This window comes from Passer domesticus, chromosome 10, assembly GCF_036417665.1.
Source record: "Passer domesticus isolate bPasDom1 chromosome 10, bPasDom1.hap1, whole genome shotgun sequence".
NCBI lineage: Eukaryota > Metazoa > Chordata > Aves > Passeriformes > Passeridae > Passer > Passer domesticus.
The window spans coordinates 6216845-6238553 of NC_087483.1; the positions used below are offsets into that span (position 1 = coordinate 6216845).

The 21709-nt window shown below is 45.4% G+C and overlaps 1 protein-coding gene across 12 annotated transcripts in view; it reads left to right on the forward strand.

The window, feature by feature from the left end:
* AGAP1 (ArfGAP with GTPase domain, ankyrin repeat and PH domain 1) overlaps nucleotides 1-21709 on the forward strand; it is a 307984-nt gene that overhangs the window by 178888 nt on the left and 107387 nt on the right. For all 12 annotated transcript variants that reach the window (XM_064433496.1, XM_064433498.1, XM_064433500.1 and 9 more), the window contains 2 exons: nucleotides 4237-4341; nucleotides 15639-15807. In XM_064433496.1, the coding sequence (XP_064289566.1) occupies nucleotides 4237-4341; nucleotides 15639-15807 (274 nt within the window). The remainder of the gene's footprint in view (nucleotides 1-4236; nucleotides 4342-15638; nucleotides 15808-21709) is intronic.

The window sequence follows — 21709 nt, forward strand, 5'->3', positions numbered from 1 at the left end:
GCATCAGGGAAACAATATGGGGTCAGCTAAAAATTAGGGAGGGGATGAAACAAAAGGCTGGCAGAAGTTTGCACCTCAGCCATGGCAGTGGGGTAAATTTCTGAAAGAAAATAGAAACCAAAGTGGAATCATGGAATGGTTTTGGTTGGATGGGGTCCTGAAGCTCATCTAGTTCCAGCCCCTGCCTTGTAGGTACCATATTTCCTTTTCCAGAAGGTCCAGTCTTGGCTCTGCTGACTTCAAAGACCATTTTTAAGGCTTCTCACCTACCAGCATCTTCAATGCAGCATTAAGCAACTTCAAAAGGTCACTTTTTGAAATGCTGGTAATTTGCTATTCAAAACCTAAACTATTTCTGTAGAACAAATTTATGATTGTTTCACCACTGAGTCATTATTTAAGCAGGCGAGGTTTGGAGCTCACAGAGGGCACCCAGAGCAGGCAGGTTTTGCTGGTTGCTGTGGATTCAGGTGAACTGGGTGTTCCACATGCCCTGTTCCCTCCACCAGTGCTGGGTGTGTTGTTTTCTTTCCACCTGGGCTCCAATCAATCCGGGGTTGGCGGCTTTTCATTAGCTGCTCCTGCTCCCACGGTAATGTTGGGATTGCAGAGCCTGCTGGCAGTCTCTAACTTCCCCAGGTGCCCTGGAGCTCAGCAGCCTAAGCTGATTGACTCAGTTAGGGCCCCAGTCCCTAACAGCAAATGCAATCAATAAATCTTTGTTGGTAAATAATTGCTATCGAACAGAGTTTTAATATAAATTTATGAGTGGTGTTTTATCACAGCTTGAGGCTACAGCAAGCCACTGAGTGATGGATTTCAGATCACACTTGCATTCATTACATTAACTTTGTAAGTTATTTAAAGCTTGTACACTTAACATTGCTTTTGGCTTGCAATGACCTCCTGGGAGTAGACGTAGCACACACATTACTAACGGAGAGCTGGCTCCGTTCGCTCCCTGCATCCTCCAGCAAACCCAGGGACTGAGCTCCATGCACTCCACTTGGAGCCTTTTTCCTCCAGCACCTTAAAACCACAAGCTGGAGGACTCACCATTCGTCCCTGAAACACAGAGTTGCAGTTTTGGAGGGAAGGTGGTAAAAAAAAAAAAAAAAAAAAAAAAAAAGAAGGCGATTTGAGGTGTGAAGTTCTTCTCGGTTTGTGTGGAAATCAGAGGTGTTAAATTCTTAGTGTTGAGCCTGGAGGCTCTGGAGCTGCACCCAACCGCCCATGGAGGGCTGTGAGAAATTAAAGATTTCATACAAATTATGGAAAATAGCATCATCCAGTTAATAATTATTTGAGGCAGGGATTATTTAGACCAAAATAATTGGTATTTGGAGTAGGAGATTTACTTAGGCTCTTACTGCATAGCTTGGGGACTCAATGGGATTTTTCCAGTGTGCTGTGTGTATGTGGGGACCTGTTTGGCAGTGACTGGGGACGTGCCCAAGCTGCCTTGGAGGTACCAGGGGTCAGCAGGAACCCCTGGATCTCATTTCCTCAGCACAGGACCTGATGTGACTCAAATGTAGCCATGATGTGGCTGAAGCAAGGAGCTTTTTTTTTTTTTCTTTTAAATAACATTTCCTGTCATGTGGGCCATTTTTTTTAAAGTGTAGCTAACGTTGAAGTGCATTTATAACTGATCTAAACTCTGATTCTAAGCCCGTTTCTCCAGACTATTCTATAAAATTACCACAAAGTGGTGGCCTTGGGGATAAAAACTGTGGTTTATATGGGCTGCTTTGCTTTATGGCACTTTAAGTTAGCTCCTTGTATTCACAGCAGTTTGCTCTCCAGGTACTTCAAGATACTTTTAATTATCACATAATGGGAAAATGATTCTGTTTGCCAAAGGAATGCCTGAAGAAAATGGATTGGGAAGTCTGGTTTGTTAGCTAGGAACAAATAGGTCCATCATCCTTATTCAGTCCTGAGCTGGGTGGGTTGGTTTTTGTTTGGGTTTTTTTTTTTTTTTTACTTCAAAGCACAGAGTTCTGCTTTAAAAACATGGTAAAACCTCATTTTAAATAATTTTATTCATTTAGATCCAAAAGTAGAATGTCATAATTCATACTTAGATAGTAGCAAAACTTTAAGTAGCAAAAATCACAACCGTGGTAGATTTTTACTCTTTATTGAGATTATAATTGACACGAATTGAAAATTATGTAAGTAATGACATGTTTTCTGTATAGCAAAGGGGCAGTTAAAAGGTTATGAAATATGTACATTTTATTGGCTTCAAAACTTGAAAAAAGAAGGCAAAGGGAAAAAAGAAAATCCCCATTGTGATCCTTACTGCTTTTTCCCCATTAGAAGGTCTGAAGAACAAACCAGTGCAGAGAAACAGTAATTTTTGATCCCCATGGCACAGCACTAACTAGAATTGGGTCCCCCTAAACACCAGTGCTGTGCTGCAGGTGAGGTATGAAAGATGGGAAAGGTGAAGAGACAGATCACCTCCTATAGACAAACAGGAGAGTCAAAGGCAGAAATAAGCTTTCATTTTTTAATAGAAGAAAACAACGTCTCCAAGCGCCGGCAGGCAGTAATTGGGATGAGCAGGAGCTTTTGTGAGGAGGCGTTTCAGAAGCCCCGTTCTCCTTGAAAAAGTTTGAGTTCTGGCAAGGAGCAGAACAAAAAAAACACAGCCACGTGACCCGCAGGCAGGCAGAAAGTTGGGAGATTGGATCACTGTGCTGTTCAGTGTCCAGCAGGAGCTTTTCTTCGTGGTCCCACCGTGGAGGGCGTTGGGAAGGGTTCTTCTCTGAAGTTCTGCTCCGGCTGTGTGGCCAGGAGCAGGGCTTCTGCTTGGGTGGAGCTGACCTGTGTCCCCTCCTGGCTTTGGGATAGGGTCTGCAGAGGGATCACTTCATAAAGCTGCAAGTTTAATGGGAAAACAAACAGTGGAACTCGTTCTCAAGGTTTAAACCACTTTTAACAAGAAGACCTCCATGGGAGTTGGAAGTGCTGTTCTTGGTAGGGCATCTTTCTGTGTTCTGTTTTCCCTTTATTTTAATTGCCTTGTACAATGAGAAGGGAAAAACTTGTTTTATAGGGATTAGGGAGATGAAGTTTGTGTTGGGTGGATTCCTGGTTGGGATTTATTGAAATGGGTATGTGTCCACTTTGATCAGAGCTTGATCTGTGACACCAGTGTGTCCCTGTGCTGGGTACTGAGCATGGCATCTCCACTGGACATTCCAGGAAGGCTTTGCACAACCATAATACTGTCTGGATCCATTAGGAACTGCCGTCTGGCTTGGGTTGGAAATTAAAATTTCCTAAGGTAGTGCATTCTTCATTTACTACCTGGAGTGTTCTACAGCACATGGTATTTTATTTTTCAAAGTGAGTTTCAGTTTTGCAGCTGAGAACGGGTCAATGTACAGTAGCAGCTCCTGTCTGTCTGTTGGAACACAATGATGACTTTTAAACTCTGCTGTTGATGAGAAATTATGGCTGCCCCATCCCTGGAAGTGTTCCAGGATAGGCTGGACAGGGCTTGGAGACACCTGGTCCAGTGGGAGGTGTCCCTGCCATGGCTGGGGGTTGGAACTGGATTTTAATGTCCCTTCCAGCCTGAACCCTTCTGGGATTCTGTGATTGTTGTCATCCATCCCTGACTGAATATGGTGGAAAGGTGATTCACTTTCCCCACCTCCTTTCTTCTCCAGTCACATCTCTGTCATTAAATTATCCATGATTTACTCGAAACACTTTGTTTTTGCTCTGGTTTTGTTTTGTTACTCTTGCCTGGGATTGGGGTTTGTTTTGCTGGAATGAGGGGTTTCCATGGTGGTGTTACCTTTGTGCAAAGGGAATGAGAACACAGATGTGTGCTCTTCTGTGGGCAGGGAATCCCCAGGAGCTGCTGGAGGGAGAGGCCACAGAGCAGGATCCTCCCTCCACCTGGGCTCACCATTTATTTTAGAGGGTAAGGAAATGCAGAGCATGGTGTCTTCATCAGCTAGGAATCCATGTGGGTCACACTAAAATGTGCTTTCCTGAGGCAGGGACTTCAAGGAAAAAGAGGGTTTTTCTACCCACTGGACAAAGCCAATGGAGGGAGGGAATGTGTATTGTGGGAGAGGCAGGAGAAAGCCTGTCTGAAAATGCTTATCTGGAAAGGCAATTGCTCTTCTCTCTGTCCGTGTCTTAGGAGGTTGTGTGTCATGTGTTTGTTTGTGTGGTCATTTCACCTTTTCTCTCTCTCTCCCTGTGCAGGGGATGCTGCTGAAGCGGAGTGGCAAGTCCCTGAACAAGGAGTGGAAGAAGAAGTACGTGACACTGTGTGACAACGGCGTGCTGACCTACCACCCCAGCCTGCACGTGAGTACCCCCTGCCCTGGGAGCCCAGCAGGGTCAGCCATGCCTGTGGTATCACCACTGTGCTTCCCCTCTCCTCATTCCCTTCCGTCTCAAGGAATCGTCACCTGGAGTGAAACTCCCGCTGCAAGTCTGAGTGCACTCCAGTTCCTCTGACTCCACTGGGACTGGGGCTTCCTTGCATCCCAAGAGGCTGCTGGAACTGTTTAAAGCCTTTATTTTCCACTCATTCTTTTATGGGCTTCTTGTTGGTCCCAGGGTTAAAAAACAAGTGCTTTACCATAAAAAGTTTCCTAGGGGTAGTAAAGAGTGAGGAGAGGTCTTTGTCAGTGTGCAGCGCTTGTGGTTTATCCAGGAGTAATTCTGAGCAGCTTTTTGGACATGGCATAGCCATTAAAAACTGTTCCATACAGCTTTTCCATGTTGAGGCATCTATTCCTGTCCCAAGGATGCTGTCTGTCCCTCAGAGTATGTGGCACAACTCCTAGTATGGATTTGGGGGTGGAAGGAGCACACAGATCCCACTAAGGACTAGCCTACCCCAGAAATCATGGTGTGACCCTCACCAAGGTAAAATATATATTATACATACATATAAATAGAGATAGGTAGATAGATAGATAGATAGATAGATAGATAGATAGATAGATATAGATGTGAGATATATGGATATTACATATATACATATATAGAAATATCTACCTAAATATATAAGTATATAAAAACAAATACAAATATATAAATATATAAATATATAAATATGTACATGTATGTGTGATTTTATATAATATCTGATCTTGGATTTTATCATCATCCCATATATGCAAATCAGAGGGTTGCCACTTGTAATGTTTTTAGGGCCAGTTGTTTTTAACCTGTTGGTGGCATCTTGAGCTCCCGGGCACTTTTGCATTAACGAGTGAAAATCAAGGTTTTGATGCATTTTCTATAAATTTTGGCATTTACAGACCTGCACCTGGAACTGGCAGGAAACTTCTGCTTTACCTGGGTGGTGTCTGAGGAGCATGGAACCCTAGAATGATTAAGTTTGGAAAGCACTCTAAGATCATCCAGCCCAGCTAGAGCCCAGCACTAAACCATGTCCCCAAGTGCCACATCCCTGTCTGGCCACTGATGCTGTGCTTGCCCCCACTTGCTGTTCCCTGTCTGTGGAATATTAGCACTTTTCCCCTGCCTTGACACAAGATTTTATGGTCTCAGGTCCTGCCATAATGATGCTTTGCTCTGGTTTCTGATGTGATGTCCATGTCTCTTAGACATTATGTGGTAAATTAGATGACAAGTAGCTTCAAGGCATTGCTGCTTCCCATCAGAAACCTTGTCCCTCAGCCCTGGTGTTCTGGAGCAGGGTTTTCACTGCTCCTTTGTGTGATGGAGTTCACGTCTTTCTGCCCAATTTGGTCACTTTCAGTGCCTCTAAATGTGACTAATTCTGCTGTGAAGTAGCCCTGAAACACCCAAATTTGTGTGTTGGCATTGCTCCCAGAAGGGAAGCACAGATTCTGCGTGCCCCACCTGAGTGTTCCTTAGCTTGTGCTGGTCATCAGGCAAGGAGGAGGCTGTTGTGTGTGCCCTGGCCCCTTCCTGGCTGCTGGAAAAGGCTCTATTGTTCCTGGCAGGGCTGTGCACGTGTGAGTTTTCCATTGCTCTGGCAGACAATGGAGAAACTTCTCCTCTGCAGGCTCCCCCGGAGCTGCAGCGTCTCCCCCAGAGTGAGAATCCACTGAGGTTACACGTAATTACTTTGAGATTAGAGGTAAATCCATCGGAGATTAGAGAGAATCCATTTAAAGAAGAAGTAATTACCAGCCTGTAATTGTTTCCCTGTGTCCTCCACCGTGCCTCCCCAGCCCAAGAAGAAGGTGCTGGGCTCAATTTTGCTGTTTCCTCCTTGAGTGGATCAGATGGGTTTGTGAGGGAACCGCAGATATTTTCAGTCACTCACACTCCCAGTACACTTGGTACTGAACTTTGTTAGCAGGAATGTCACAATTTCTTCTTGGGGATTGCCAGGTGAGAGGCGTTCCCCCAGACAGAGCTCTGATGCTGTGTTTCTGGTTTGGTTTTGCTGGGTTTTGTTTGTCGGTAATTTGTTCCTTTTTTTCACAAGAAAGTGATGAATTTTTAATGCTGTGCTTGCATTGCTGTCTGGGATAATTTCTTACATTATTTTGAAAAATCAGGGCCTTATTCCTACCATTAAGTAGCAGTGAAGAAAAGAGCTTTTGTTAGCCGTCTAAAGTCAGTTTCCTAAACTTGTGCAAAGCCTAGCTCTAATCAGATTTGGGTTTTTCAAATGTGCTGATCACTTTAGTTAATCAAAATGTTGCCCTTTTAATTCTGGAGTGAGTTTTTAATTGCAGTGAAAGGTGGGCTGGCCTCTAGTGGTGGCAGAAAAAGGAAATTTAGGAGATCATTTGGTCTGTCCAGCCTGTGGTTTGAGTCAGTGCCTAACACCTGGTGTTTGAAGGGCCAATTACAATGTTTAGTGGCTGATAGTGGGCACTGTGTTAAATATTGCTCGAGGTTTGGCCACAGGTGGATCAGTTGTCTCTGCCAGATGCATTCGGTGGCGGCTCGGGCACGAAGCAGTGGTTTAAACATAGAAAATAGGTACTGCAGAATCCAGCCCTGACAGCCTCCTTGAAAGCATTGCCTGCAGAATGAAAGGTTTTGGGGTGGGGAGGGAAAAATCAAATTAGGCCCTTTCTTTCAGAGGAGGTGTCCCCGGGAGGGTCAGGCCTGTTTGGCAGGGCAGCGCGCAGAAATGAGCGCGGCATTGTGCCAGCCACACGAGTGACTCCTGGTGCCACCAGGTTGATGTTTGACACAATAGCGAAATCCCTCTCGTTTCTTTTCAAGGAAGTGGGGGGAGAGGAAAACGGGGGAAGAAAAATATGTGTACATAAGCACCCTACTGTTTCCTGACTTGGTCGTGTCAGGTTTTTTCAAGAGCCTCAAACCTTCCCATCCCTTGGGATGCCGAGGAGCTCTGCCGATAGAAAATGGTTGGGGATAATGAGAGAGAACTTTGACCCTCAGGCTTCAAAGTTCACCAGAGCTCCCTATTCATCTTGGGCTTCTGGAGCAGAGCCGTGGAGTGGATCACTAAAATTCTGGCCGGCAAATTCCGTGTCAGCCTCCCCAAAGGGCCCCGGGGGAATTTGCCGAGGCGTCTCCTGGCTTTTTAATGGCGGGATGCTCCCGGAATGCATTCACCGGGATACCTGCTGGGCAGCACTGCTTTATCTGAGCCTTCTCCTGATGAATAGCTGATGATGTCTCACCACTGGCTGCCTGCCACAGGGCTGCCAGCGTGCCACAGGTCAGCACGTGACAAAGCTTTAGCTGTGGATGTCCCTTCTCTGCTCTTGTATCTTAACCATCGCTGCGCCTCGGTTATGAAAAGAAGGAAAGGGGGGAAAAAGGCAGAAAACAGCTATTTTTTGGTAAAGGCAGTTTTCCCCTTTTGTGTTTAGTTTGGTCTAGATTTGATTTCAAATAAAGGCTCAGTGCTGGGGCACCTTATGGGGGAAGAAGGGCTTCTTAAATACATGAGAAGGAAGGTGTGATGCCATCCACAACACATCAGGTACACAAACCCCACACAGCAAGGTTGGTGTTTGCTGGCTGCAGCCTTTAACCTTCTTCTTCACTGGACTAGTGTGATGACCTGGAGATTGTAAACATGTCTGGGGGGATAGAAATCTGGCCTTATCTCCATGAGGGAGGTGTGGGTTCATCTGCTTTGCTCAATTCATCTGACAATAGCCACAGTTCCAAATTCTCCCTTAAATACAATGCCGGCTGGCTGAGCATCCCATGTAAGCATTGGCAGTGTTGTTCTATCCTCAAATATATTGAATTTTTTTTTTAATAAAGGCAACATTTCAGCCTGATAAGGAGTCAGATCCAACACTAGGCCAAACTTGGCAGAAAAGCTTCAGCAATACATTATATGGACACATACTCTGGGAAGACCCTGCAAACACTGTCAAATTCCTTAAGGGTAGAGGTGTTGTTTGAGCTTTCTCTGCTTGGCCATTTCCTCCAGAAAAAGCAGATGGTGAAAAGCAGGAGGTCCTCTCTGTTGGCATCTGGAAGTGTTGTAGCTCCATGCACTTCTCTCAGTCCCAGCATTTCTCTCAGAGCTGCAGTTGAAATTTTTGCTACCAGCTCTTGTGATTTTCCTGAACTATTTGGAAACAGAAAGCCTGCTTGCAAATGCAGGATCCCATCTGCCCTCATCCTTGAGAGCAGTGTGCTGTCCTGTGTGGCCAGTCAGCCCCCAGAGCCTGGTGCTGCTCTTCCCATTAGGAATATCCCCCACAGCCATGATTGCAGCTCAGCCTTATTTCCAGGTTCTGTTACCTCAGGCAGTTCTGAAGTGTTGTTTGTGTTGCTTTAAGAAAAATATTCATGCTCATATATTTCTAAAATACCATTGTGTATGTCCGTTTTCCCCCCATTTTTGCTCTGAAGGAATGTAAAGCTGGATATTGGCTGGTTCTGAAGGGTCTTTTAACTGGCATTTCCTGTCAACAAATAATCCTCAAATCAGCTTTTGGTAAAGAGAGACTTGGACTGATAAAAGGACCCTGGAAGTGCTCAAGGCCAGGCTGGAGAGGGTTTGGAGCAACCTGGGATAGTGGAAGGTTCCTGTCCATGGCAGGGGGTGGAACACGGTGGGGTTAAGGTCTGTTCCAACCCAAACCATTCTGGGATTCTGTGTTACTTTTCACGTGTGGTGTGGCTCTCCCTCCTGAGAGAGCAGTGATCAAAACATATCCTGCAGCTTGAGTATTGATGAAGATAAATCTGAAGCTTTGTTGTAGTTACTATTGCATCCACTGGCATGCCTAAAACATTGGTTAGCTTAGAAGAAAATTAATGACAGGAACAGTTAAATATGAGTATAGTAATTTCTGATTTTTATAACGTGCTGTAGCTGTACAGATCACTCAGTGACTTTTGAGCTTCTTGGAAAACTTCTTTATTGTCTTAATCTGAAAGATGTAATGGAGTGAAGATAAATTTGGGAAAAAGATATGAAACTGAAGATCACAGAATCACAGAATATCCTGGGTGGGAACTGACCCACAAGGATCTGTCCAGGCCTCTGTGCCCTCGAGGGAGTCGACACTCAGTAGTGTGGCAAACACAATTGTGCTTTGGCAGAGCTGCACAGGCTGGAGCAAACACACATTTCAGTGTCAAATCTGCCCGCTCCTTCTTCAGAAAGTCAAGGGAAATTCTGAGGATCAGGATGAGTTGCAATTCAAAAGGCAAAAGCCAAGCTAATAATTAATCAGGGGGGTTTATAAAATCAGAGCTTCCTGTCCAGCCGAGCTAACTGCTGTGGGTATAAATGCTTCATAAATTACTCAGGATGGTAAAACTCCGGTTTGTCTTTTACAGCAGCTCTTGTTACAAAGGCTGAATGAGAAGTGAAGTGCAAGGGGAAGAGTTTTCTTAAAATTTTATGCAAATAAGGGATCCATTTCCAGAAGGACCAACATTTTGTTGCTGTTGTGTTCCAAGCCTTGTCCTGACTTCCTCCCCTGCTCCTGCAGCACTGATGGAGCTGATTAACACCACGCTATAGATATAGCCAGTGCTTTTTATTACTGAAATGTAATGTTCTTGACTCCCAACGTGAAGCAAACAGATTCATTATGGCCTTCCCTTTGTCAGGACAGAGCGCTTTAGGGTGATCAGTGTTTTCCAGAACACGTTCCCATTCCTCTGTTCTCCTCAGCAAATAACATTTCATGCCTTTCCTTCAGATTAACTGTGTATTATGAAGCTGAATGATATTATGGCCGTGTTTATATGCAAGAGGGGGGGACAGCTAATTCCCCAGGACCATTTGATGAATATATTCCACTGTGGCTCATATCCTGACGATCCATCCGCAGCTCAGGCCCTTCCTGGGAAAAGCAATGAGGGCGAGGACTTGGGGAGACTTGTGGGGTTTTTTTTTTGTTGTTGTTTCTTCTTAGGTGTGCCTGTGGCCCCACACGGAAACCAATCAAGGAGCGATTTATGTTCATTAAGGGCTTGTCAAAACTGAAAAATTTTCTAATCAACGGCGATGTGGCGGCGGCCCCTCCATGGCTGGGAGTGTCGCCTCGGCGGCAGCGGCTCCGTGCCTGTTACAACTCTAGGCTAGGAATCTGCTGATGATTACATTAGGCTAAGCTGCGAAGTAAATGAACCATGGCTTATTTAGGTGCAACTAGCTCCAGTGTAGTCCTGCCCCGCAGGGCACTTTATAGCGTTTTATGGCTTTAAAATTAGTGTAGCTTCCCATTTGCTGCAGGGTGCTGCATGTTATGCCTTTGAACTCAATAAGCAAAGGGAAGGGGGCCTTTTGTTTTTTTCTTCTTCTCCCCCCTCCCTCCTTTTCTTCTTTTTGCAGTTTAGCAATTTTGTTTTGCATCTTTTCCAGACGGCGTTTTGCAATAAAAATGTCTGACTGCCATGGAGAGGCACAAAAGTCAGGGCTCCATCCAATTTCCTGGGCTGCTCTTGGTTTGGGGGGAAGAGGATTTGGTTGTTGCTGAGGGTGAACAATAGGTTTTGTGCCTCCAATAGGTCAGCTCACAAAATTGGAATTGTCTTTCAAAAAATACGCTGCACACAGTCTTTAAAATGTCATCCAGAGGTGCAACCATAAACTTCCTTTTCCATAATAATTTTTATTATGCCTCAGATCAGGAAACACTATTTTAACCTCAGTAAGTGGAGCCTTAGGAGTGTTGTGTCCGATTGAACAGTGAGGGAAAACAAAATGAAGGTGTTTTTTACAGAATCACAAAACAGTTTGGGTTGCAAGGGACCTTGAAGCTCATCTTGTTCTACCTCCCTGCCATGTCTTCCAGTATCCCAGGTTGTTCACAGCCCCATCCAACCTGGCCCTTGGACACTACCAGGGATAGGTTAGAAGCTCATCATCTCTCAGTGGGAACCAGGCACAGATCTCGGGAGGATTCCTAGCCTGGACCTGTTCCTAGTGATGGAAAAAGAGGCTTTCGAGAGATTGGAATAGATGAAAAGGACCAAAAAAAGTGTGATATTCATACCATTATAGCCTTGGAAAGTCATTGCTCTTGGAGACTCTCTCATTTCATGTGTGGTGCATTGGAAAAGGGTGGCGGTAGGACAGATGGAAGAAACATGGGGAGACCTCTAGGAAGGAGCAGATTTATTTTACATTTTAGTGTTGTGACACATGGCTTATCCCGAGGTGAGTGGTTTCAATGTGAGCCTGGAAACCCCTTTGCCCAGTGTGAAACTACAAACCCAGTGAAGACTTTCTCCCTCTCCACTACTCTTGTATTATTTGAAAACCCTCAAACTCCATCATGTTTTTTATATGTATGCTTTTAATAATCTGAGCCATGTCATTAATTTAAGGATGGCTCTAGAGCACAAGGACAAGGGGGAATGGCTTTAAGCTGAAGGAGAGTGGATTCAGATTGGATATTGGGAAGGAATTCCTCCCTGTGAGGGTGGGGAGGCCCTTTCCCAGAGAAGCTGTGGCTGCCCCATCCCTGGCAGTGCTCAGAGCCAGCTTGGACATAGGCATCAAGCTGGAGCCACACATGGCCTGGGTTCAGCTTGTGGCCCTCGGTGGAGTCTCTTTGAAATCATTGTGATGTGCAGCTGTAAATTCAACTGCTGGCATTCAAAATCCAAAGAGGCTCCCCAAAACGGGGGTGTCACTTTTGGGTAGGCCTGTTTAGAAAACATGATCATACCCATTTGCTCAATTTGCATGTCTGAAAGGCTCCTGCTCAGTTAATTGGTTAAATTAATTTCTGCTGTTGTAAACAGAGAGCTGCTGTATTAAGAGCAGAACTAAAGTAATTTTGCTTTACATTATTCTGTGTCATGGCGCATCGTTCCTTTCTTACTCAAGGCAATTCATTTTGTGGGGCTGTCAAGTGATATTTGGCGTCATCTTCAGTCAATGCAGCTTTTTTTATTTTCCCCTGATATTTTAACAGTTTATTTAGTCCTGTAGATAATGGTCAATGGCCTTGAGTAGTCAAATTAACACCTCGGTGGCGCCGTAGCGGAGCGGTAACCCGGGGAGGAAAAGGGATGAGAATCGACGCGGGGAGCGCGTTTTGGGGGATTATGGATTGATGGATGCCGAGGCGGCGTCGCCCCGCTCTGACTAAGATGGAGCTGCCAGTTAGTGCTGACTGCAGGCCATGGCCTGCCTGGTGTCTCACAGCTCCAGCAGAGCCAGGATGGAGACCTCAGGTAGCCCTCGGATCCTGGGACCAGCAGAACATTCCCCCAGCCGCCAGAACCACAGACGGCACCCGTTGGATTCGATCCTGTGATCCCAGGATTCAGTCCTGTAGGGATCTCTTGGGGACATGGCTGGTGTCCCCCCTGCCCTGCGAGGAGGGGGAGCCGTGTTCAGCCGTGCTGCTGCTGCGAGCCCCGGGTCCCCCTGCCACAACTCTCAATTGCTAGCAGGTTTCTCTCACTGCACCTCATTTGCATCTGGGACATCAATTAGCATGTTTGTTGAGGCTAATTGAATGAAACTCAATCATAGCTCTTAATTGCTTGACTATGTGAAAAGAAATCACATTAATGCAGCTAATTAAGTGTATGGCAATAGATGCAACATAATTAGGAGCGAAATGTAAAAAACAAGCGGCGCGGAGGTGCGAGCGCAGGGTGTGGGGGATCGCGGCGCCCACATCTCCTCTGTGCCACGTGTTTGGGGAGGGGTCCCTCTGCTTTGCTGCTGGCTTTAATTCTTATTTTTCTTATTATTTTTTTTCCCCCCGCCTTGCCGAATGATGAACGTGGACAAGTTGAGAAGAAAAATGCAAATGGATTCGCAATTACTACTTTTTCAAGCTGTTGAGGGGCAGAAGATGGCACGTCTGGGGTGGCCCACTGTTGAGTGGGCTCTAGGGACTTGTTAAGTGCTGTTTAAAAGTACTTGGCTTTGAATTACCCTCATGCCTTGTTAAAGGGTTTTTTTCCCCCTTTTTTCTCGGATCAGCATTTTCCACAACTAACATCTTGGGGAGTTATCCCTGTACCATTTGCATATCAAAATCCAGCTTGCTGTCTTCTCTTTAACACAGCATATTCCAGATGACAGCAAGACCCTCATCTGTTCTAATCTGATCAAACCCTCCATTGCGCTTCTGAAGCCCCGGCGTCATTTTGTAGTTTGAACTTTCATTCCCCGAGCGAGCGGGGATCTGACGGGGCTGGGAGCGCCGTCCTTGCCCTCCCCTCCTCGGGGAGACCCGCAGATTATCGCCGTGCACCCTGCCCACGATGAAAGGGCCTTTATTATTTACATTTGATATATCCCCATAAATATTTAAGCTGACATTAATACCCACCCGGCATCTGTTGTCGTTCGGGCGCTTCGCTCTGACGGCGGCCGCGGCGCGCGTTGGTTTTGTGTTTGCCAACGCTTCCTCAAGTGGTTTCGTGGCTCGCCTCAGCCTGGTTTGCACCCAGCTAAAAGGCCTTTAGCAACACCCTGCAGCATCTCAAATTGGGGAATCACACCCAGCCTTCATCTGAGCTGAATCCAAAACCCCCTTCTCCAGTTTAAGTTGGTTGTACGTGAAATAAAACCGTTGGAAAAGAGCACGTGCCGAGGTTTAGTCACTCTCTGATTAAACCTCACTTTACAGCCCACAAGCAATAAATGCTCAGTTATCTTCTGCTTATTGTATTTTAATTTGTGAAGAAGTGACACCCGAACAAGAAAGTTCTGCCAAGTTCATGATTTATGGATGAAAGGTGTTTGTAGTCCAGCACCTAGTAAAGGAATTTTCCTGAGTGGATTGCCTTTGTTTTTCTCTTGGCAGCAGAGCTCTGTGTCCTCTCCCCACTAATTGTTCAGACCCCACCTTTGCCTGTTAATAATTCTCAGCTTGGGAAAAGTAAGCTACCGTGATGGCTTAGTTTGAGGGTTTTATCACTGATTTCTGTTAACTAGGAAGAAATTATTGCTGGTCCAAATTTTTGATGGGTTTTGAGCAAAAGGTGAAAGAATCTTGATGAAGGAGCAATCAGCTGCCTGGATTGTGGCAGCAGGGTTCAGATTTTGGGTAAATTCAGGAAATCTCTTGTGAAGTGGGAGCCTAGATCTTCTCCCAGCCACCTCAAATCACTGTTTTTCTCTTGGGGTCCTTAATCCCAGAGTCCTGGAGTGGTTTGGGTTGGAAGGGACCTCAGAGCTCATCTCATTCCATCCCTTGCCATGGGCAGGGACACCTTCCACTATCCCAGGTTGCTCCAAGCCCAAACGTCCAACCTGGCCTTGGAGACTCCCAGAGATCCAGGGGCAGCCACAGCTTCTCTGGACAGCCCAGATATCTTTTTATGCAGTTCTCTTGCCCCTTTTCACCCCTGACTTTACTCTCCTGTGCTGCCTCTTTTGCATGTCCTTTTAATTTAAGAGAGTGTCTCTTTTGTTGCTTTTCATGTCCTCATAGCTGTTCCAGTTTCAATTATTTTCTTCTGAAATGTGAGTGACCACAGCCCTGTGTCCCAGGAGATGAGAGCTCTGGTGTCTTGTGTGCTGGCTCTAACATTCACCATCTCTTCTGGAAATAGCTGTGCTGGTATATCCCAGGATCAGTTTGCCCTCTGATAAAAACACCCATGTCCATTTGCTTTTCTGTTTGTTTCCCCTTTGTGGGCTTTCCAAGCAAGAATTGGCAAAATCCTTTTCCACTTCTGGCTCCCAGTGTTTGCTCTAATTAGACGTAATTTGCATTTTTTTTTTCCCCTTTGATGATGTTTTGTGTAGGTGCAGGAAGGGTTGTATTCTAAGGGAACAATGCTGAAATTACTGAAATCTTCCCTGCTTTTGTAACTTTGATGGCTGCTGACCCATTCCAGCTCAATTTGAGGGAGGAAGAGATGAGGGCATAAAGCACTGGCAGAAAGGAGACACAAGTGAATGTGCTCAGGAGGGGCACTCAGCCTGGTCTTCTCCTCATGTTTGGGACCTTTGGCTGGTGAATTCCCACACGTGGCTGTGTTGTGGAGCTGGTAGTTGGAGGATCTGTGAGAAAGCTCCAGACTTTTGGGGTTAATGGTGAGAAGTGTGGAAGGGATGATCAGGAACGTGGAAGGAAGGGGAAAACCATATGGTGGGTGCTGGCAGAGGATGTAGGGCCAAAGCCTTGTGAAAGCAGCGTTGTTGATTCTGTTAATTCTTACAGAACTCCCTGTCTGATGTTGTGTTTTGGGGTTTTCCCCTCTCTCTGCAGGATTACATGCAGAACGTTCACGGCAAGGAGATCGACTTGCTCAGAACCACTGTGAAGGTCCCTGGGAAGAGGCCACCCCGAGCCACATCAGCCTGTGCCCCCATCTCCAGCCCCAAAACCAACGGCCTCTCCAAAGACATGAGCAGTTTACACATCTCGCCAAATTCAGGTAAGGCAGCACCTTGCTAGGGGAAAAAAAATGGGAGAAAATCTGCATTTCCAGTGTCTGTAGGGAGCTACCATGAGCAGCTGGGGTAGGGATGGATATCTCTCCATAATTGGAGGGGTTCCAGGCCAGGCTGGTGGTGCTCAGAGCAACCTGGTATCGTGGAAGGTGTCCCTGCCCGTGGTAGGGGGTGGAATTAGTTGAACTTTAGGATTCTTTCCAATCCAAACCATTCTGGGATTTACAAACCCACTGATGTGGAAGGTTTTAAGCCTTGACTGCTGATCTGTCCCCCACGAGAGATTCTGAGTTTCTGGGTAGCCTTCAGTGTCTGTCTTTGTGTATTTGTTGCCCTGTACCTGTCAAAACCCTACATAATTTCACAGTCATTAACATACGGGAGGAATCTACCATCTCTTATCTAATTCTTAGGAAAAGCAAGTGCTGTATGATCTGAAAGGGCTTTTTATGGCTTCCTGGTGAGATCCACAGCCCTTCTTTCCACTTTTGGAAAGTTCAGTATTATGCATTTTTCTAACAGCAAGATTCTTCTGTGGAAAGCTTTTTAATTTGTTGTTGGAAGTGGTTTATAGCTCCTTCTGAGCTCTAAACAAAGATGTTTATTGTTTGCTGAAGCACTTGTCCATACAGCTAAGTGGATTTTAAAAAATGGCATTAAGGGAAAACATTTGAGACAATTTATCTTGTAAAATGCACAGCTTGTACAAAACTCATAATGGTCTAGTGGAAGTTCTGTCAGCATGTTTGGGATGACATCCATAAAGTGCCAAGTGCCTTTTGCATTTATGGGTAAAGTAGACACCTCCTGCATGTGCCAGCAAAACCATCCCCACACTCCTGTCCCTGTGCAAAACCCACTGGGATGAGCAACCCTGGGGTTCCTGGATACTCAGGTGTCTTCTCTTGAAAAATAATAATAATTATCTGTCTCATGCTTCATAGAATCAGGCTGGTTTGGGTTGGAAGGGACCTTAAATATCATCTAATTCCAACCCCCAGTCCTTCAAGCCAAGGTGTCATTCCCTGCTTTTTTGAGACATTCCCCTTTATTAGAAGAAAACTGAGAAGTTTTTTTTCCCCCCTTCCAACTCTGAATGGTACTGTTTGAGATGGGTTTTAAAGTGGTGCCACTGAGCAGGCACTCCTGGAGATCCCAGGCTGGGACCTGAGGTATCTGGAGCCATGATTTCATCAAACTCGTTCTCAAGTTTTGACCTGGCACTGGCAGAGTTCATAGGAGAAAATTATTCATGGTTGGGTTGTTTTTTTCCAGTTTACTATATAATTTAGATATTTAGGTGTGGGGACTGGTTTGGTTTTCAATATACTTCCTAATTTAGGGAATAAAAGTGCTGGATGAGTCAATAAACTGCAGGGGAGACATTTAAATAGATTTCAGCTTTTAACACATTTGAACACAGTCAAAAATTTCTTGGTAGCTTCAGAAGAGCAAGTTTCTGGAAACATATTTAAAGATATCTAAGAATTTAAGATTTGTAGCATGGAATTTACATGTTTAGGCATCTGCTTGGTTTGCCAGGTCAGAGGGAAGCTGTCCCTGAGAGTTTGCAGCAGGCATCTCTCACTGTGTGTGTGTGTGTCCTGGCCAGCCTGAGGCTTGATCACATGAGTCAGTTATGCCAGAAATTCCAAATCCTAGGAAATTTAGATAATGGATTTCAAATAACAGTGTGGGAATAGTTGGAGCTTCTCTCAGCCCTCTTGGCTTCTTCATCCTCTTGCTTAGAAAAACTGAAAGACTTCACTGTTGTTGATGTCTGGTCAGCATCTGCTGCTTGTTATTGGCTTAAAAGCAAACATGAAAAGGAGCTGCTAATCAGTTAAGAATTACTAAAAAGAAAGAAAATAAAGAAAAGAAGGGCACTGTCCCAAGCTGTGCCTGCCTTCTTCTGAGCTCTGATGTGGTCAGGGAGAGTGGGAGATGGGTAGGAGACCTGTAGGCACTTGGGGCTGAGTTCTGGAGTGGCAGGAGGACCCCTGGAATTTCTGCAGTTATCTGGCACACAGCTCAAAACGCCTGGAAATCATCCCTTGCAGGCTGTGCTGCTGCCTCGGAGCTTCCCCTCCCTTGGTACTGCTGGGAAAAGTGGTGTCTTGAGCTTGTGTGGTGCCTGAAAATGGATCACAGGGCTGAATTGTCACTTACTGGTTGTCACTGGGAGGTTTTTGTACACAGCTCTGCCACGTGGAGGAGGTTTGGACCAAACAGGAAGAAACAGCACTTTCTATTTTGATTTTTAGCCCTGTAAATGCACTATATTTTCTCTGATTCACATTACCTCATCCCCAAAAGTTAAATGCTGCTTGGCTCGGTTGGTGCCTTCATTTGACACTTAAGCACTGCTTGGAAGGTGCCCCTTAAGGATGGATTTCCATGCCAGCTTTGCCAAGAAATCTATGGATTTGATTTCCTCTAACCGATATTTTAAGTTCATATTTCAGCAAATAGTCTTCTCTGAGTGTAATGTCTTGTGATTCAGCCACTCTTCTGATCCCACCATGGTCTGTGAGGCAGCAGAGCAGCTCGAGCTCCTCCTTCTCCTCATCCCCTTCCCTCTCTGAAGCCTTCTTGGACCTCAGTGATGGATCAGACACATTGAATTTCCTCCCACATGGGAGGGTCTTTCCCAGAAAAAGGTGCTTCCCATAACAGTGATGTGAGCAGAATAGAGAATGAGGCTGATCAGGGCAATACTGGGAATTTGGGAAGGACAAACTCACTTCTTTGGCACAAACTCAATTCCGGTCCTTGAGAGTTTCTGTTTCAGAGATGTTAAAAAAAAAAAAAAAAAACAAAAACAAAAACCATCCACCTTTATGAAAATATGTGAGTTAAAAAATCTCTGGATTACTCTTCCTTGCTGGGTTTTCACTGGCACAAGGGCTGGGAAAAACACTTTTCCCTTAACATCAAGTCAGAGTCCATTGTCACAGTCATGGTGGGACAGTGAACAAACCTGGAGGTGAAACAGCAGCAGGAAAAAGGAATATTTTCTGTGCTCTGTCAGGAAGCAGGGAAAGGAGTAGAGGGTTGGGCTGCTCCTGCTGTTACAAAGCCAGGCACCTTGCCTGGAAAAAGGTTGACTTTGATTTGAAAACCGGTCTCTTCTTGGATTCTTGGAGATGCAGTTTGGGGTTTATTGTATAAGAACTGGGATTCTGTGTGGCAGCTTCTCCCAGAAAATACAGAGAGATGCAGGGTTGTTATTTGTGTTGTGTAGAGTTTAAATAACAGGTTGTTAACTGTGGCTTCAGGGAAGGTGCTCACACTTGTAAGCTACCTTGGTAGGAATCTGTGAGCTGGGGGAAATGGATGTTTATTCCCTTCAATCTAAAATTATGTCACTTCTGTGGTGTTTTCAATCCAAGCTGACAAACAATGGTGAATTAACTGAAATTTGAATTAAATTTACATGGCACTGAGCATCATTCTGTTGATGCAGCTCAGTTGGAAGTCCTTCAGAAAAGGGTAATTCTTGCTCAGTTCCAGCTTTCTCTAAGAGCTGGGAGCAGGGCCAGAGTCCTGTCCATCCCACTGGCCAGTGCCTCTGCCCTTTAGGAGCTGGCTCAGCCTGGCTTTGGAGCCAGGAGTGGGTCCAGGTTTCATTCTCTCCTGAATTGGGTTGGATTTGAGCTGCTTGACCTGAAGGTGAACTTACTCCTGAAATCTCTCCCAGGAGTCATTTATTTCTTCTCCTCTCCAAACAACCCAAAGCCTGAGCTGTAGCAAGAGCCACTGAAGTAGAAAGTTCACGACTAAAAATAGCTTATGGTGTAGAGATAAATTGTTTCCTGATTAACACTTCATTTAAATAATTTGGTGCTATTAAATTCCCTTAAAATGGTGACTGTACAGTATGTGAAGTATCCCAAAATGTGTTAGTTCCAGGGCCATCGTTAAGTGTGCTGAAGGTTGTTATCTGCTAACTGCTTGTGACATTTCAGATGCTGCAGGAATGGCAGCTCCGCGTTCTTATCACTGTGAGGTCCCTGTCTGCCATTAACTGTGATCATCTATCAAATCCTTGGTGGGTTTTGTAGATCTCGTAATGATCTCTTTTAATTGGGGGGGGTCACTGTGAAGATTCAGATGTTATGATCTGGTGATGAGTAACAATGTTTATCGAGCCAAGAGCTCAGAAGCATGGGCAGTTTTCCCAAAGCCTGTGGGTCTTGGGTGCCTTTGCAAACAAATGCTGGACTAAATTCTGGAATCTGCTGTGAATTCCCTGCTTGGAGGTGGCTGAGGGTGGCCTGGTGTGGTTGTGGGGAGTTGCCTGTCACTAACTCTGCAGTGGGGAGAGGGATGTGCGGTGACTTGGCGCGGAACGCTTTCCGCGCTTCAGCTCCAGCGCGGGTTTTATGCTCTTGCCACAGATCACAAATGCAAGTTTGGGACTTACTTTTGTCATCAATCACCCCAGTCAATTTTCCATCTGGGTGGCTTTGCTGTTGGTTCGGTGATATACAGCTGCAGCAGCGGGAAGGAGAAGTTTGCAGTTGCTCGTTTCAAAGGAAAAAAGCCCAATTTCGAGTGCATCCGAGATTTCCCTTTCATCCCACTAGAGGGGGATCCCTCAAGGTCATTTTCTCTGCTTCCTTTGGACTAGGATCTGCCCTTTCCAGAGCTAGAGAAATACAAACTTTCACTGTTAGTACTCTGTATCCCTTAATAATGGGAGAAAAGGAGCAGGGCACATATTAGCAATAATGAAATAAATATTGGATAAAATAACTGCGTTAGTTAAATATTGAGAAAGATGAGTTTGCTGAGATTTTTCTCTTCAGGGAAAAAAACAGGAAAAATGAGCTGAGGATCCCTTCTCAGGGTGGGCAAACCCCTGATGCTGATGAGGTGGATAAAGGGTGGGGATGTGTCGTGGAGCTTCAGGCAGGTGACTGGAGCCTGCAGTCGGTGCCTGTTTCCTCTGGATGATTTTCACGGCTCCGTGGTGCCGTATCCTGGATAAAATCCCAGATCTGCCCTGTCCACCCGATGACATCCCGGTGTCTTGACGGTCACAGGGAGCAGCACGCACTGGTTGGATGTTCAGACCTTGGCAGGGCTGTCCGTGCCTTTCCCCCCAGTGGTTTTAAGGTATTAAAGCCATCGGGAGGGTTGAAGCTGATTTACCAAACAGGGAGGAAAAAAAAAAAAAATCACAAATGTGTTTGGAGTATTGAACTGCCGTTGACATCTAAAGTCCCAACCATGCTGTTTTCCTCCACACTCCAGCAATCAGGACATCCAGCAAACCCATAAAAAACCAAACTAATAGCATGAATATTCAGTGACCTAGAATACTAATTATTGTCATGAATATTAATGTGATCGGACTTGCTTTTTCCTCTTCTCTTTCTCTCTGGCTCGGGTTTGTTTTTTTTTTTTTTTCTCCCCTCTATATTTTTTTTTTAATTTTTTTTTTTTTTTCCACTCAGCCGGCTCTAAAGATGGACCATAATGAGAGCATTTAAGAGAGAGAGCGCTCTCCGCCGTGACAGGGACCGGGGTAATAAGGAGAGCTTGATTAACGTGGTGCACTTGGGGGAGAGATGAGAAGATTCACGTGGGCCTGTTGTGGGGGAGGCAATGAGGCACCGGCGGCTGTGTTGCTGCTCCCTCAGATTAATGAGGCCTAAGAGTGCATTAGGAACAGTGACAAAGGTTTGATCTAATGGGCTCAGTCATTTTTCCTTTGAGTGACAGACGCACAGAAGTAATTGGCTGTGCAGAATGGCAGCTCATTGGCAGTACTTAAGGATACATTATCCCCGTTGTGTGGCCCGCAGAGGCTGTTTATCAAAACTGCTCACACTGCAGACATGCATTCACTTAGCTGCTGTTACAGTGGCAATAGCTATT